The 19,428-nt window shown below is 34.8% G+C and overlaps 1 protein-coding gene across 3 annotated transcripts in view; it reads right to left on the minus strand.

Annotated features, from left to right (window-relative positions):
- USP34 (ubiquitin specific peptidase 34) overlaps positions 1-19,428 on the minus strand; it is a 248,353-nt gene that overhangs the window by 133,361 nt on the left and 95,564 nt on the right. For all 3 annotated transcript variants that reach the window (XM_042932359.1, XM_042932358.1, XM_042932360.1), the window contains 6 exons: positions 7,707-7,832; positions 7,409-7,538; positions 6,491-6,526; positions 6,026-6,156; positions 4,815-5,428; positions 2,648-2,862 (listed from right to left, as the gene is read on the minus strand). In XM_042932359.1, the coding sequence (XP_042788293.1) occupies positions 2,648-2,862; positions 4,815-5,428; positions 6,026-6,156; positions 6,491-6,526; positions 7,409-7,538; positions 7,707-7,832 (1,252 nt within the window). The remainder of the gene's footprint in view (positions 1-2,647; positions 2,863-4,814; positions 5,429-6,025; positions 6,157-6,490; positions 6,527-7,408; positions 7,539-7,706; positions 7,833-19,428) is intronic.

Here is a 19,428-nt window from a genome sequence, read left to right on the forward strand (position 1 = left end):
CCCAAAATGTTCCCTTGTGACCTTTTACAATCATTCTCTACCACCAAACCTTAGGTAATCATTAAGAAGATTTCAATCATTATAAACTAATTTATAAAACCTTGGATTGTGAGTAATTTGTTCTGCATGTGTTCCACAAGATGAGCAAACATTTCTAATAAATTTTAACTTGCAACACAAATAGTATGTGGCACCAAATGTCACATGATCACAACTGAGCCAATGGTTCCTGAAATCTGCTTTGATATACGAGTTGGATTACAAGCATGTTCCTGGAATGAATTATGCTTGCAAACCAAGGTTTTACTGTACTTTTGAACATTCCAGAATTGCTTTTAGTGATACTCAGTATGTAGTACACCCTTTTAATTTCATTTGCTTAGAATGTTGATATTTACCCATTATGTTGCATGTATTAGTTCTTTCCTTCTTATTAATGAGTAGTATTACTTTGTATAAATATACCATATTTTGTTAATATACCAGTTAATTCCAGTTGAAATTATTCTGGAACAGGTATGAACATTCAATGTACAATCTTTTTGTGTACGTATGTTTTCATTTCTCGGGTAAATAAACCAGAATAGGAATTGCTGGGTCATATGGAGAGATACATGTTCAACTTGATAAGAAACTGTTGTAACAGGTCCCAAATCAGCTGAATTAATTCATACTCCTCAACAGCAACAGAGAGTTCTAGTTGCTCTAGAAGTTAGTGTCATTTAGTATCGTTAGTCTTTAATTTTACCCATTACAGTAGGTATATAGTAGTACTGCATTGTGGTAGTAATTTTTTGCATTTCCCAGGTAACTGGAGATATTAAGCATCAGTTTCATGTATTTATTGACCACATTTCTGTATCTTCTTTTAACTATTCAAATCTTTTGCTTCACGCCTAGTACAGAGCCCAACATGGGGCTTGAATTCATGACTGTGAGAGCAAGACCGAGCTGAGATCATGAATCAGACACTTAACTGACTGAGCCGTTGACCCCCCCCACCCTTTTTTTTTTTTTTTGCCTATTTTTAAACTGAATTGTGTTACTGTGTTGAAAAGTTCTTCATAGTACTAAATAGTTATACAAGGTAGACTCAGAAAGCATTAATATACATAATAATTCTGCTCAATTTCTAACTTCATATAGTAAAAAATAGGTACAATACTGAGTAAAAGGAAAATAGAATAAAAATAATGGTGAAAATTTAGTAAATATGGTATCAAATTCAACTGACCTCAATCTTACTTAACCTATTCATTTCTCAAAAAACCACAATAACACAACAATAAAAAAAAGTCAAGATACCCTTATCTACATCATGCACACGTAACATTTGAAATCAATTAAACTGTTGCCAAAGTCCATAAGTTATATCTCTAAATTTGATTATGGCTTTTTAACATAAACCTATCTATCAGGTTTACTCAGTCTGTACTGGTACACCAAAATCCATTTCCTAGGCTAGCAGGGGCTGATAGTACCTTAAAAAGCATGAGGTTGGACCTTTATTTTAACTTTTAAAAAATTTTTTCATGTTTATTTTTTTTTGAGAGAGAGAGAGAAAGAGACGAAGCAGGCTCCAGGCTCTGAGTTGTCAACGCAGAGCCTGATGTGGGGCTCAAACTCACAAACCACAAGATCATGACCTCAGCTGAAGTTAGATACTTAACTGACTGATCAGGTGCCCCTATTTTAATTTTTTAAGTGTATATAGCACTTTATTTTTTTTGAAGTGTACTCTACAATGTTCCATTAGTTTCAGGAAGTTGAACCTTTAAACTGCTAATTCTAATACTATTTTTCCCTCTTAATTTGTCTCCCTTTCCTTTTTCTTCTATTATTCTTTAACCTCCTCTAACCTCCATTCTTCCAAGTATGGTCATTTCCTATCACTTTTTTTTTTTTTTTAATTTTTTTTTTCAACGTTTTTTATTTATTTTTGGGACAGAGAGAGACAGAGCATGAACGGGGGAGGGGCAGAGAGAGAGGGAGACACAGAATCGGAAACAGGCTCCAGGCTCCGAGCCATCAGCCCAGAGCCTGACGCGGGGCTCGAACTCACGGACCGCGAGATTGTGACCTGGCTGAAGTCGGACGCTTAACTGCGCCACCTAGGCGCCCCTCCTATCACTTTTTAAAGAATGATTTGAAATGATTAGAACCATCATTTTGTGAACATTTCCATCACTCCGGATGAAACACCTTGCCCTGTAGCAGTTACCTCTACTCTTATATCCTCCCAACCCTCCCTAGCCCAAGGCAACCATTAATCTACTTTCTACTCACTAAAGACTATGCTAGACATTTTACATAAATGGACTCATAGAACATATGACCCTGTGTAATTTCCTTTTAGCTCCTTAGATTTCTAAATACAAAATTTAATACAGCCATTTATTTTCTAACATACAAGACTATAATTTTATATATTATGTATTTCCTTCCCTAGCTAAATATCTCTTGATAGAAATGTAGCCTTTATATTCATGATGGAGTATTCATAATAATTTCATTCCCTAGGAAAGAAAACAAACCACACACATATGATTTGGCAAAAATATTCAAGTATAACATTAAATATTGAATCCTTTTATCAGTATAAATTGTTTTAAAGAAAGTAAATATTTTACTTACTACAAAACCTTACCTTGACTAAGATGTTCATGGTAAATAGATGCTAAATTGGGAAGATGTTGTTGGAGATGAGATGTTAGCTCTGCATGTGAATTAATCTGAACTAGTTCCTCTTCACACCCAGATTCTTCACCATCAAAATCAGCCATATTTTTTTCTGATTTTGCACTGACCTGGGAGCTACTGCAACTGACATCATCTGCACTTAGCATATCATCAACCATATGCCTATTAACACAGAGAAAAGCACAAAGTTAAAACACATGTTGTGAAACACACAAAAATTGTCTCAAAAACTGAAAACCCCACTATGTCAGAATTTTAAATTAATTACACAAAATACCCACATATTGTCTGACCCATCAACACACTTCACTAAAACCAACTCAAAGATAATTTTAGGGAAAATCTGTAAACTCACTGTTACATATTTTCTGAACTCAAACCACAATGTGAAACTCTGTACAACTCCAAAATCGAATGAGATTACAACCAGGAAAATACTTCATTTTAAGGCTGCAATCTAGATGTGGTTATTAACCAGGAGACTTTTATTCAATGTAAACTCCTATTAAAACAATACCTAGTAAGCAATTTACTTCTGAAACATACCATACTGGGTACTTTAAGGATGGAAAACAAAAAAGATAAAAAATAACACAAAGAAAAAATGGTCAGGATTAATTTAGAGATTCACAAGAGGTACCCTGCACAGAGAACATGGGAAGTGCTAATATGAAAATTGTAGGTCTTGTGAAGTAGGGAATTGTTGTGGGTATGAAAACTAAAAGATCTGCAATGTGCCAAAATGAATATATTTCACCTCAGTTTTACAAACTAATTGCTTTGTCTTCCTTATAAGCTATCCTGGGAAGAACTTTGAATGTAAAACGTCAGACTATAAACCACTGGTTCTCAATTACAGGGGGACACTGGGCAATGTTTAGAGATATTTTTGGTTATCACAAGGTGGGAGATGCTGCTGGCATCTAGAGATAGAGATTAAGGATGATGCTAAACATCCTATAATACATTCACATTGCTGCAAATTCAAAACACAGAATTATTTGATCCAAAATGTCAATACTGCCAAGATTGAGAGACATCACCTTAAATTCATATGGATTAGTAATAAGAAATAAAGGCAAGGAAAATAAAGTAGTAAATATATGGATATATAGTTCTCCCAAACAACCACACTGAATTCTGAAAGTCCTGACACACTGCCAAGTGTTAAGAAAACTAATACTGATAAACCACATATTTGTATTTTATTGTCAATTAAAATTTACTACTTATATGACGGTAATAAACAGGAGCTAACACATATTGAGATCTATTATGTACCAAGTACATCGGCCCATAAAATGTTCACATTAAAACCCAAGAGGTAAGTACTAATGTTCCTATTTTATAGATGAGAAAATGACTGACACAAAAATTAAGTACTTTCCCCAATAACACCTAGTGACAGAATCACTTACTTTTAATTACCACAAATGTATTTCACAAATACTCAAAAAGCTTTATCCTTATTCATACCCTAAAATTAAGATGCATGTAAAATTTCCTTTTAATGATCACAATTTAATGGAGTTTCCACAAGCAATCTTATAACTGCTTTAAGGTAATTATTACAAGGAGATAAAGATCTAGATCTGTGTTGTCCAATATGATAGCAACTAGCCACTATGGTCACTGCACACATTGAAAAGTTGCTGATCTAAACAGAAATGCGCTGTAAATATAAAACATACACAGAATATTGAAGCCTTATTACAAAAGAAAGAAAAATATCTTTGTTTTTTTACTGATTACATATAGACATTTTAGATATTACTGCTTTAAATAAAACTCATAATTAAAATTAATGTCACCTATTCCATTTTGCTTTTTAAAATGTGCCCAGAAGCAAATTAACAATTATATACTTACAGCATGCTTTTGAATTTACATTATATTCTTACTTGCACTAATCTAGAATATACTGCAATTCAATAAACACAAACTGTAATTGGTTCCCTAAAGGAAATAGACTTTTTTTGGTAAACATTTATTTTTTAAGTAATCTCTACGCCCAATATGGGGCTCAAATTCACAACCCCAAGATCAAGAGGCGCATGCTCTATGAACTGAGCCAGCCAAGCACCACAATACAATCTATTTTTAAGGAGACTTACCCATCATGGTGGTGATGATGATGGTGGTGGTGGTGGTGGTGATGCTGTGGACCAATAAACTGCCGACAATTAAATAATTCATTCCCAATAGTCTCCCCAAGAAAGTCCCCAGTGCGTGTAATACAAGATTCCTGAGATGCTTGTGCTATATGAGCAGCATTCATTTCCCCTGAAATATCATGTTCTCGATCTTCAGAGTGTGAACAGGCATCTAGCATTCGTATTCGATTATCTACTGAAGGCATTGAATCAGTGTTAAAAACCAGGTCCTTTCCTGTTCCATTGCTTGTCCCACTTCTTTCTGATGGGCCTTGGGAATCCCCTAAGCAAATGCCTGCTTGGCTTTCTAACTTTCTGTTCCGAAGATCTGTACCACAACTGCTTTTAGGAGGATTATGACCATGATCATCATCTTCATCTTCTTCTTTAAGGGCTTCAATATCTGCAATGTCTTCTGACTGTACCTCACTGCCAGGGCTCCCAGCGGACTGGCTGGCATGGCTAGAATTCACCTCATTGCTAGATCCATCGCTATGCCCACTACTGCTACCAGGACCACTGCTTCCATCTTCACCACTGTTGGCAGTTTCATCAGAACTTCCCTGCATAGATTCCTAGATTTAGAAAGAAACAGACTTAAATAAATATTTAAACTAGTAAGAAAAAAGTAACTGACATGAACACCCTGACTTTTTAAAAGGTTGATGCAAGGGGCACCTGGGTGTCTCAGTCAGTTGAGCATCTAACTCTTGATTTCAGCTCAGATAATGATCCCAGGGTTGTGGGATCAAACCTGGTGTCGGGCTCCAGGCTCACTATGGACTCTCTCTGTCCTTCCCCCAATCACTTGCACAAGTGCACATGTTCTCTAAAATAAAAAAAATGAAGTGCAAACCCATCACCGCAGAAACATTAGCCCTGTCTGCAAAGTGACACTTTAACTTTCCTCCCACACCCATCTCTGTTAATGTAAAACAAACTTTCCTTTAAAAAAAAAAAAAAAAAAAGAGTCTGCTGTAATCATGACAGACTCCTCTAAAAAATATACAATAGAATTAAAACACACAAAATTTAAAGAACCTTAACAATAACTACTTACAGAAGAGGCCTGAACATGGACTATGTTTATATTTCCAGTTCAAAGGATAAACATGATAAAATCCCCAAAATCCAAAAATCTTGTTAAAGTGGGGGGAAAACTGTTTTCATACCTCTGTGTCTGAAAGTCGTTGTTGGACATGTTTCGTTCTATTAATAAGTTGCTCATCCATTTCAATGTCACTGCCTCCACTTTGATGTGTATCACTGTTATCACTGCTTTGAGGACTAGCAGCAGGTGACCCTATATTAAACAGATTTTACATTGTTACTCTTAATTTGTATTAACATGGGAATTTATGAGAATGACACAATCCTTTGATTCTTCCATTTATAAAACCTTTGTGCTAAATAGCCAAAAAATATAATCTGGAAATATGTTAACATTCATTAATTATCTCTCAAGAGGACATAGACGATTTCAATTGAAAATAGGATGGATAGCCAGTTAAGTGTTCATATCTACTCAAAAAAACTTTATAGCCCTGATACAAATATATTACATAAAATGAATTCTATGTGATCATGAAAACAAAACTACAAGTCATCTTGCCATGCATTTCTAAGACTCAACTTACAAGGTGATGGGGCTGCTCTTCTGAGCTCTTCTTCCTCTGAAGGAAAAGGAAAAAACAGGAGGGAAATATTCTAAGTGACTGATCTTCTCTGGAAGATTATCAACTGCTCTGATTATTATTACAAAATCAACAAAATACAGGCAGAGAAACCTGAAATAATAAAGTCCCTAACACCTACAATAGTAGTTGTGTGTGCCTGAATGGAAAATCCTTAATAAAAACATAGTTATATGATGTCAGGAGACCAAAAAATGGGGTAAAGTTGATAAAGTTTTAGAAAGCTCTGGAAAGCTTTCCGTAAAACCCATAAAATACCTGAAGTGAGACTTTTGAATTAGAAAACACAGAGAATTGTACCACTATGATCTGCTATAAAAATTGTTTCTAAGGGGCGCCTGGGTGGCTCAGTCGGTTAAGCGGCCGACTTCAGCTCAGGTCATGATCTCGTGGTCTGTGAGTTCGAGCCCCGCGTCGGACTCTGTGCTGACAGCTCAGAGCCTGGAGCCTGTTTCAGATTCTGTGTCTCCCTCTCTCTGCCCCTCCCCTGTTCATGCTCTGTCTCTCCCTGTCTCAAAAATAAATAAAACGTTAAAAAAAAATTTTTTTTTTTAAATTGTTTCTAAAACAAAGTATGTTGTTTGTTTTCTAACCAAAAGCTCCAAAGCTATTAGGAAATGGTTTCCCCCCACCCCATGGGAAGAACTAATGAGAGAATATCCAATAACTACTACAACTTCATTACTGTTCTTTACTTGAAGAGTAAACCAAAAATATTAGCTAACCACTATTTATTAACCCTTTAACAAATACCCTACCTCCCATCTCAAACTTATTTTGAAGTTAATACTGAGAAGAAACTGCTTCAAGTTTGAATTATGGAGAAATATTACTTTAAAAAATACATCACACTTTACTAACCTTTCTTATTTCCAATGGGAAGATTAGTATTTAATAATGATGCAAAAGAACTCTGTTTAGACAGCTGAGCCTTAGCTGCTAGTGCATTGTTCCATAATGCTTTAATTAACATCGACGCCAAGTATAGGGTCTTTCAAAAAAAGAGAGAGGTTGAAATTAGCGTTTCATAACAAATTTAATATTCTTTTGCCTAAATGAAACGTGAACATTAAAAACCTACCAATTATCTGCATCACAAACAAATTTTATATTAAAAAAAAAAAACACCCACCATTACGTAATGCTTTAAATATATTACCTGTTCAGTATGAACACTTGGCTCAAGAGCTGAGACCAGATTAAGGAGATGTCTAAGTGGCACTGGATCCAAATTCTTGATGAGTGAAGGAAATAAGTCATGTATATACCGACTACAATGTTTCAACTATAAAATAAAGGTAGAGACAATAATCAAATTATACTACATTAATAAACAACCTGATACCAAAAAGTTCTACAGAAAACTTCTAGTTTAAAAGTCAAGAAAGCAGTTGGAACAATATTTTCTAATATGTTTGGAAAATATTCATTATCATGTATCATAAATGGCAGTACATAACATTATGAAAATAAAATTCCACTGAAGCAGAGCTTTATCTTATCTAAAAAAACCAAAGCTTAATTTTCCAGCCACAAGAGGGAAGCACACAATAAAAAAAATTTCTGGAATCCAAGTATAAAGAGGATTCCAATTAAATTTATAATATAGATCATTAAAATATAAACAAATTAGTGTATTAAAATGTAAGTAGTTGCAAATAAAATAAATTGCAAACAGAAGAGAAATCCAAATTAACTATTCTAAGTGTAACATATTTTTCATATTAAATGGTTATAAAGTATTCATACAGGTGCGCCTGGGTGGTTCAGTTGATTAAGCATCTGACTTTGGCTCAGGTCATGATCTCATGGCTCATGGGTTCGAGCCCCAAGTCAGGGTCTGTGCTTACAGCTCAGAGCCTGGAGCCTACTTTGGATTCTGTGTCTCCTCCACCCTCTGCCCCTCCTCCACTCACACAATGTCTCTCTCTCAAACATAAACAAACATTTAAAAAAAAAGTATTCAGGGCGCCTGGGTGGCTCAGTCAGTTAAACGGCCGACTTTGGCTCAGGTCATGATCTCACAGCTCCTGAGTTCAAGCCCCGCATCAGACGCTGTGCTGACAGCTTAGAGCCTGGAGCCTGCTTTGGATTCTGTGTCACCCTCTCTCTGCCCCTCCCCCGCTCACGATATGTCTCTCTCTCTTAAAAAAAAAAAAAGTATACGATGTTCATTTTACTAGAGTACATAATAGAAACTCACTTAAAATAAACGTCTACATAGAAATAAACCAAGAAACACAAAATCTCCTTATACTAAACAGAATAATAAATGAAAGTGTAACATTAAATACTACAATATCGTGTAAAATAAGTATCTTCACCTTAAAATAAGCCATCAAGCTGCAAAGTGCAAATTCAAGACATGCAACAAATAAGAGCAAGCCAGTAATTCCCAATTTGAAGGTTCCAAAAGTAAAAATCTCAGGGATCCAACTTACTTTCTATACATAAAAATTCCATCAGAAAATATATGTTTTTCTATTCTAAAATACTGACTTTTATATTGTTCGGGCATAAAACATATGAACTTTTTTATGCTATCTCCCCTATCAGGATATATATGCACAACAGAATCTGAACCAGAAGACAAAATAAAAGTAGTAAAATAACTTTGGAGTAATTCCTCCACATTGGGGTGACTTTCTATAAGCTACACTATTTATATCATTTGATATGAAGGATAAGTAAATAATCAATTAAAAGTTTACTGCTTTTAGGGGTGCCTGGGTGGCTCAGTCGGTTGAATGTCCGACTTCAGCTCAGGTCATGATCTCGGGTTCATGGGTTTGAGTCCTGGATGTGCTCTGAGCTGACAGCTTGGAGCCTGGAGCCTGCTTTGGATTCTGTGTCTCCCTCTCTCTCTGCCTTTCCCCCACTCATCCTCTGTCTCTCTCTCTCTCTCAAGAATGTAAGCAGTAAAAGAAAAAAAAATTTTAAGTTTATTGCTTTTATAGGTCTTGTAAGTATAATTATACTTTTCCTAATTAAAATGTAACAAAACATAGTAAAAAATAACTTTCTGACTTGCTGCCACTTTGATCATTCAGAAAATGTTACTTCCATAATAGACTCAAATTTCATAATCAAATACTTTACTGGTTATCTTTTAGTGACAAAACCCTTGAAAGATAATTACGTAATCCTGTAATCCTATAAATATATAAGGCCCTTTGAGGGGTGGCCCTGTACTGACAGTGTGGAGCCTGCTAGGGATTCTGTAGCCTTCTCTCTTTGCCCCTCCCCTGCTTATGCTTGGTCTCTCTCTCAAAAATAAACATTAAAAAAAATTTTTTTTAAATAGAAGGCTCTTTTAGAGGTGTACATCATGAAAACAAATTCAGAAAGTAAAGACAAAAAAATATTAAAATTACACAGCTTAAAAAGATTGCAGTGTGAAGTCAGTTCATACTCTTCTTCATTAGTTATCACAAAGTAAAAAGAGGAAAAGGAGTCAGGAAAGATGGTAAAGCAGAAAGTGCCAGGGATCCCTGTCTGCATCTTGACAGCAGTTATATAGACAGAACTGTCTGATGCAACCACTCTGAAACTCTGGAGTCAGTCTGAACCTTCACACTGACACACTTCCAAGGGGAAAGGCTAGCCAGTAAATTGTGGTTAATAATGGCATATTTCAACCTGCAGTGTGATAGCAGCTACCCATTCCCCACTCCATGCCCCTATGTCAAATAGCTGTGGGGACAGTAATATGTAATTCTTCTTTAGCTTGCTGGTTTTTGTCCATGACTTTATTATGCCTTACACAAAAATAAATTCAAAATGGATGAAAGACCTAGATGTGAGACATGAAATCATTAAAATCCTAGAGAACACAGGCAGTAATCTCATCTGCTGTCAGCCATAGCAACTTCTTTCTAAATTATGTCTCCTGAAGCAAGGGAAGCAAAAGCAAAAACAAACTATTGGGACTTCATCAAAATAAAAAGCTTCTGCTCAGTCAAGGAAACAATTAGCAAAACTAAAAGGCAACCTTCAGAAGGGAGAAGATATTTGCAAATGACCTATCTCATAAAAGTTAGTATCCATAATATATAAAGAACTAGGGACACTTGGGTGGCTCAGTCAGTTAAGCATCCCACTCTTGATTTCTGCTCAGGTCATGAAACTGAAATTGCTGAGTTTAAGGAATAAAATATAGGAAATAAAAAAAATAAAGAAATGTAAATAGATCCTAAGGGACCTGTGAGAACCACAACCTACCAACATACTCATTATGGGAATCCCAGAAGAGAAAGGACTAAAGTATATTTGAAGAAACAATGGCTGAAAACCTCCAAATTTAATAGAAAAACATGAATCTACAAATCCAAGGAGTTCAACACATCCAAGTAGGGTAAACTCAAAGAAACCTAGAGCAAGACTTATCATAATCAAACTGTCAACAGTCAAAGACAGTAAAATAATCCTGAAAACAGAGATAAACAATGTACCACATATAAGGGACAGTCAATAAGAGTATCAGCAAGTACCTAATCTTCTGATTAGAAGATTGGAAACCAGAGAAAGTGGGATGATATACTCAAAAGCTAAAAGAAAAAACTTTCAATGGAGAATTCTATAACTGGCAAAACTATCTTTATGAGAAAGTAATTAGTACATTCCCGGATAAACAAAAATAAAGGAGTTCACTACAACTAGACCTGCCTTGCCAGAAAACCTAAAGGAAGTCCTTTACAATGAAATGAAAACAAGCTAAACAGTGAAGAAATTAAGACCTCTGAAAAATACACAGGAAAATTAAAAGCTACTATTGTTTTCATTTCTAACTCCACCTTTTATTTGCTATAGGATTTAAAAAAGAAATGCAAAAACAATTATTGCTAATGTAAATAACTGTACACACAATGTATTAAGTTGAAAGTTGTCATATCAATAATAAAAATGAGGGAAAAGGAGCTATATACAAGCAAAATTTTGTGTAATATTTGACAAATTCAAATTAGATTATAAGAATCTCAAGATGTTAATTGTAATTTCCACACCAAACACAATATCTACAGAATCTTTTTAAAGAAAAAGGAAATGAGAATCAAACACTACAAAAAATCAACTAGGAACAACACCAACAAAAGGGTGTAACAGAAATGATAGACAAAAACACTGTTAAGACATATAGACAAAAACAGAAAAAAGGCATAAGTATATTCACTCTTTGAATAATTACTTTAATGTAAATGGTATAAACTCTGCAATCAAAGACAGAGAGTGCTAGAATGGATTTTAAAAACATGGCACAACTGTATGTGGTCTACGAGAGACACACTTTATATCCAAAGACACAAACAGGATAAAAGATAAAGGATGTAAAAAGATATTCTGTGCAAATATTAAGCAAAAGAGAACTGGGCTGACTATGCTGAAATCAAATAAGATAGACTCTATATTTTTTAAAGGTTACTAGAAAAAATGGAATTACCATATGACCCAACAATCTCACTTCTGGGTATACATCCAAAATAATTAAAAGCAGGATTTTGAAGGGATTTGTACACCTATATTAATTTTACACTGTACATTATTCATTCACAACAGTCAAAAGATAAAAGCAAAGTAAATGTCTATCAATAAACAATTGTGGCATATACATAAAATGGAATATAATTCAAACTTACAAGAAAGGAAATCCTGTCACATGCTATGATATGGGTCACCATGAGAACATTATGCTGAGTGAAGTAAGCCAGTCACAAAAGGACAAATACTATTAGATTCCACTAATGTGAAATATACAGAGTAGTCAAAACGATAGAAACAGTAGAATGGTGGCTACCAGGAGCTGTAAGGAGAATAAAGGATTTGTTGCTCAATGATTTAATGTTTTGTTTTGTTTTTAAATAAACTGTATGACCAACAAGGGTCTCAAACTCAAGACCCCAAGATCAAGAGTCACATGATCTGCCAGCATGACACCCTTATGTTTGTTCAATGAAATCAGATTTTCAGTTTCGGAAGATGAAAACGTTTTAGAGATCTGTTACATAACAATATGAATGTATTAGAACTTAAAAATGGTGCAGAGGATAAATTTATGAAGTTTTCTTTTTCCTACAATTAGGTCTTTTTTAAAAAAGATTAATAAAGAGTGATGTAATTTATTAATAAAAGGTCCAGGTTACAGCAATATAGTATAAACATTATATTTTTATAATAACATTACCTTATAACCATACCTTATAACCCAAAGCTAAAAGCACAGAAATAAAATAGACATACAGATTAGAAAAACAACAGAAAATTAACAAAACCAATAGTTGGTTCTTCTAAAAGATTCTCAAATGTTTAGCTAGACTGAAAAAAAAAGATATAAATAGCTAAATCGACAAATTCAAATGGGATATTACTATCAAACTTAATACTATGAACAACAGTACACTAAAAAATTAGATAACCTAGAAGATAGGGAGGAATTCCTTGCAAACTACCTACATTAACTCAAGAAGAAATAAAAAGAAATTGAATCAAAAAAAAAAAAAAAAAAGACATTGAATCAGTAATCAAAAACCTCCCAATGAAAAAAAGTACTAAAATGCATGGCTTAAACAAAGAATTCTAACAAACATTTCATAAAAAATTAACATCAATATTTCCTCAAACGCTCCCAATAAAATTGGAGAAGAAAATACTTATTTTTTTAATGTTTATTTACTTTTGAGAGAGAGAGAGTGAGAGAGAGTGAGAGAGAGAGAGAGAGAGAGAGAGAGAACGTGCACAAGTGGGGGAGAGACAGAGAGAGGGGGAGACACAGAATCCCAAGAAGGCTCCAGGCTCTGAGCTGTCAACACAGAGCACAACGTGGGGCTCGAACTCACGGACCTCAAGACTGTGACCTGAGCCGAAGTTGAACGCTTAACTGACTGAGTCAACCAGGTGGCTCTGAGAAGGAAACACTTCTTATATCATTCTATGAAGCCTTACAGGTCTTCATAAGAACAAAAAATTACTAAGCAGTACCTCATAAATGACAGAAAGTCCTCCAGAAACTATTAGGAAATCAAATCAAAGAGCATACCAAAAGGATTATTCACTATGCCCAAGTGAGATTTATCTCAGGAATTCAAGTGTGGTTCAAAAAGAGTATCGATTACTGTACATATCATGTCAGCCAACGGAAAAAAAGCAACATAGTCATCTTAACTGACAAAGAAAGAATGACAAAATCCAACATCCTTAAATGATAAAAACTCTCAGAACACTCAGAGGATAAACTCAACATGATAAAGGATATTTATGAAAACCCCACAGCTAACTGCATACTCAATGATAAATGACTCATTTTCATATAGGATCAGGAACAAGATAAGGATGCACATTATTTACCGCTGTGTTTTAACACTATACCAAACTTCTAGCCAGTTACTGGACTCCACCCCATAAAACTGAATACATCCAAATTGGAAAGGAAGATGTAAAACTATTCAAAAATGACACAATCCTATATGCAAAAAAAACCCTACATATAAGGTAGTAGAGCTAAAAATCAAATAGACAAAGTAACGGAGTACAGATCAACAAGCAAAATTAAGCTGTTTCCATATACTTGCAATGAATTATCTGACAAAGAATTTAATCTAGCAATTCCATTTACAATAGCATACAAAGAATAAAATACAATTGATCCTTGAACAACGAAGAAGATAGGGGGTACTGATCCCGTGTCGTCAGAAAGCTGAGTGTAACCCTGACTCCCAGAAACATAACTATCAATTGCCTACTGCTGACCATAAGCCTAACCAACAACATAAACCAGAATATCAATAACATAAAGTCAATTAACACATATTTGGTATGCTATATATATACCACATTCTTAAAATAAATGTTAAGAAAATCATAAGAGAAAATACATTCACCATACTGTACTGATCAAAACGACCTATGTGGGGGCACCTGGGTAGCTCAGTCAGTTTAAGAGTCCGACTTCAGCTCAGGTCATGATCTCCCAATTCATGGGTTCAAGCCCCACATCAGGCTCTGTGTTGACAGCTCAGAGCCTGAAGCCTGCTTCAGATTCTGTGTCTCCCTCTCTCTGCACACTCTGTCTCTCAAAAATAAATAAATGTCAAAAAAAATTTTTTTTTAATAAAATACCTATGTGTATGTGGACATAGGCAGTTCAAATCTATGTTGCTCAAGGATCAACTGTACTTAATGAATCTAATAAAAGAGGAAAAAGACTTGTATACTGAAAACTACAAAACACTGCTGAAAGAAATTATAGTTTAAATAAATGGAAAGACATCCCATGTTCATGGATAGGAAGACTTAACATGTTAAGATGTTAAATACTACCCAAAGTGATATATAGATTCAATACAATCCCTTCAAAATTCCAAGAGCCTTTTTGGTCAGAAATGGAAAAGTCAATCCTCAAATTCATAGGGAATTGCAAGGAGTTGTGAAAAGCCAAAACAATTTTCAAAAAGAAAACTGTGAAACCTACAAGAAAATAAAAGTAATTAGAACAGTATGGTATTAGCATATAGACCAATGGAATAGAACAGAACACCTAGATACAAACTTTCACATAAATCGTCAACTAATTTTCAAGACTCACAAGACAATTCAATGTAGAAAGGATAGTCTTTTCAACAAAAGGTGCTGGGAAAACTGGATATTCACAAATTGAAAAATGAAGATATATATTTACCTTACACCATACACAAAAATCAACCCAAAATTGATCAAAGACCTAAACTCAGGAGATAAATACACAATACAACACTAAGAAAACACTGGGGAGAATCTTCACAACACTAGATTCGCCAATGGTTTCATCATTAGGACACCAAAAAAACAGATAACCAAAAAAGTAAATAAACTGAAATCCATCAAAATTAAGTTTTCGTGCATCTAAGGATACTTTATTTTTTAAAAATTTTTTAGTGTTTTTATTATTTATTTTTGAGAAAGCGCGCACACACACAGGGGAAGGTCAGAGAAAGAGGAAGACACATAATCCAAAGCAGCCTCCAGGCTCCAAGCTGTCAGCACAGAGCACAATGTGGGGCTCAAACTCATGAACCTGATCATGACCTGAGTCAAAGTCAGATGCTTAACCAACCAAACCACACAGGTACCCCTATTTATTTTTTTAAAGTAAGCTCTACGCCCAACATAGGGTCTGATTTCATGACTCCTGAGATTATGCTCTACTGATTGAGTGCGCAGGTGCCCCCAAATCTAAGGATACTTTAAAGAAAGCAAAAGAAAACTCGTAGAGTTGGAGACATTATATGTAAATTATATATCTGATAAGGGATTAATATCCAGAATGTAAAAAGTACTGCTGTTATTATTATTTTTTTAATGGGGCAGACAGAGAGGGGAAGAGGGTATCTAAAGTAGGCTCTGTGCTGACAGAAGAGAACCCAATGCAAAGCCTGAACTCACAAACTATCAGGTCAGATCATGAACTGAGCTGAAATCAGATGCTTAACCAACTGAGCCACCAGATGCCCCATAAGTACTACTAAACTTTAAAATCTCCCAAGCAACCCAATTCAAAATGGGCAAAGGTCTTGAATACACATTTTTTCAAAAAAGATATACAAAAGGTCAATAAGCATACAAAAGGATGCTCAAAGTCATTAGTCATTAGGAAATGCAAAAAAGTACAAATTAAAACCACAGTGAGATATTACTTCACACCTCCTAGGAGGACTAAAAAAAATTTTAGGACAAATAACAAGTGTTGGCAAAGACAGGGAGAAATGGGACTCTCCCTGTACTATGGGTTGAATGTAAAACACTGCAGTTGCTGTAGTAAAGTTTGGCAATAACTCAAAAAATTAGAGAATTACTGTATAACCTAGTAGATCTGCCCCTATGTATATATACAGAAAAACTGAATGCAGGGACTCAAACATATGCTTGTACACCCATATTCATGGAAACATGATTCACAATATATAGCAAAAAAGTAGAAGCAACTCCAATGTTTATGAATGTAGAAATGAAAACATTAAATACACAAACAATGGGATATTATTTAGTTGTAAAAAGACAATTTTTTACATATGCTATACCATGGATAACCCTCAAAAACACTGTGTTTAGTAATATAAGCCAGACATAGACAAATACTGTGATTCTACTTAAATGAGGTACCTAAAATAGACATATATAGACAAAATGTAGAATACCAAGGGCTTGGGGGAGGGACAGTTATTGTTTAATGGGTACAGTGTTTTCGTTGGGGATAGTGACAAAGTTTTGAATATAGACAGTGGTGGTGATGGTTACACAATATTAAATATTTAATGCCATTGAACTGTACAGTTACAAATGGTTAAGTTTTATGTTTATATATATTTGTGCCACAATAAAGAAGTTAATTAAAAAAAGAGAAAAAATAAATATATGTGTTAACAGGCATCATACCAAAACTCAAATCAAGTTTAAAAAAAAAAACACAAAAAACCCGGAGCACTTGGGTGGCTCAGGCAGTTAAGCAGCAGACTCCTCATGATCTCACAGTTGTGAGATAGAGCCTGAGTCGGGCTCTGCACAGACAGTGTGGAGCCTGCTTGGGATTCTCTTTCTCCCTCTCTTTCTGCCCCTTCCCTGCTCAGGCACACTCTTGCTATCAAAATAAACAAACGAACTAGCATGGATTACTTAACACCTGAAAACCTACATAAGAGAAAAATTCTGCCAACAAGAAATGGTGGGATAGAGGTGCCTGGTTGGCTCAGTTGGACATTGGTGTGTAGAAATTATGAAGGAAGGAAGGAAGGAAGGAAGGAAGGAAGGAAGGAAGGAAGGGAAAATGATGGGATATACCTATCTTCATAAAATATTACCAAAAAAAGCAAAAAATAAAATAAAATAAAATAAAATAAAATAAAATAAAATAAAATAAAATAAAAAACATAAAAGCTGTTCATTGAGGAAACAATGAACTACTATTCACCTCTATTACAAAGTTCTGAGGGAAATCTTAGTATCTTACATTCAGTCAAACATGAGTACAAAGAAAACAGACATCTCAAGCGTGTAGTAACCCAGAACAGAACATCAGGATTCCTCTTTAGAGAAAACAAAAAGCTACTCTGTGAAGACCGTAAGAATAAATACTCATTAATTTTGGAATGAGAAAAAGAGAAATGAGGGGAAAAATTTTTTTGAGTTATAACCTAAATACAAACTTAGCAATAAACAACTGTACAAATTATGGTTATAAAATTTAAAAAAAATAATTTGATAAACTATACATAACACATAGCAAAAACTGGAAAGCAGAAAATGAGAAAAGAAAAATGATGAGATTCCCTCATCTTCTACAGAAGAGAATCTACCATCACTGTATTTTAGAATGAGAAGCTCTCATTTCACAAAGAAAATGAGAGCTAATAACAGATACTAAATTTCAACAAACTTCTGAATAAAATGAAGGGAATACATTTTTAAATGTACAGATTGAGAAAGGTGTAGCTCAGAGTAATTTGTGAGTGAGCTGTAAAGGAGCTAAGTTAACCTTCCCAATGTAAATGGGAAAGATACTGGACTCAGATGGACAGCAAGAGGTATGAAGATAAAAACACAGGATTTCAATGAATATTCTTGAAGAATAATTTTATTTGTCAGCCATCAATGGGTCAGAAAAATACAAACAGCCATCCACCAAGGCTCTTCCCTGAGTAAAAATTATATAAAGCCATAGCTTTTAAGCAGATACTGGTATCCCCTTTCACTCTCTCTTAGAAATTCCACAAGCAGAGGAGTGCCAGGGTGGTTCAGTTGGTTAAACATCCAACTTCAGCTCAGGATCTCATGGTTCGTGGGTTTGAGTCCCACATCAGGCTTTGTGCTGACAGCTCAGAGCCTGGAGCCTCTTCAGATTCAGTGTCTCCCCCTCTCTCTGCTCCTCCACCACTCACTCCCTGTTTCTATCTCTCAAAAATGAATAGTCGTTGAAAAAAAATTTTTTAGAAATCCCACAAGCAGAAAAACTAGTGACTCAAATGAGGAAAGTTCAAGTTGTTTTACCATTGCCACCCTAAAAAATGTCACAAAGCAGGAGACCCATTTGAGACAGCTCTAATGAAAAAATATTTCACAACATCCAAGACTATCTAGACCATTTACCTAGACAACTTTCTTAAATATGAATGGATAACAAAGTCATATGTGAAGACATCCAACAACATAAACAAAGAAGAGAGCTCATGTTAAAAGTTTCTAAAAAGGCAGGAAGGAACAGAATTCAAATTATAATATGTAATACAGAAGGAAATTTCAGTGCTCACATTACTCAAGTATAGTCATAACCTCACATGCTAGTAGTTGCATGCAATGTCTCATAAAGCAGTAATCCAAATGTGCATACAAGTACACATGCAGAAACTAATAGCCATTTGAGTAAAGATCAGCATTTCTAAAATTAGTCATCACAACAGGGCTCCTGGGTGGCTCGGTCGATTAAGTAACCAACTCTTGACCTCAGGTCAGGATCTCGGAGTTCATGAGTTTGAGCCCTGCATCAAGTTCCATGTTGACAGTGCAGAGCCTGCTTGGAATCCTCTCTCCCCCTCTCTTTCTGCCTCTCCCCTACTCACGTGTGTGTGCGCGCGCACTCTCTCTCTCTCTCTCTCTCAAAATAAACTTTAAAAAAAATTAAAATAAAAAAATAAAATTGGTCATCACTAATCCTTTTGAAAATCTAATGACAATTATGTGCATAATGCATATCTCAATCAGATGATATTTAAGTCCTAAATCATAGAGAATCTGACTTTTGTCATTGACATGAAAATCTATTCACAAAAATCAGCTCCATTTTAAGATAAAATTATTATATCAATAAGTTGCATACATGTATGCAAATATTCTTCAAATATGGAAAGCATTTAACAATAAAT

Source organism: Panthera leo, chromosome A3 (assembly GCF_018350215.1).
Source record: "Panthera leo isolate Ple1 chromosome A3, P.leo_Ple1_pat1.1, whole genome shotgun sequence".
Taxonomy (NCBI): domain Eukaryota; kingdom Metazoa; phylum Chordata; class Mammalia; order Carnivora; family Felidae; genus Panthera; species Panthera leo.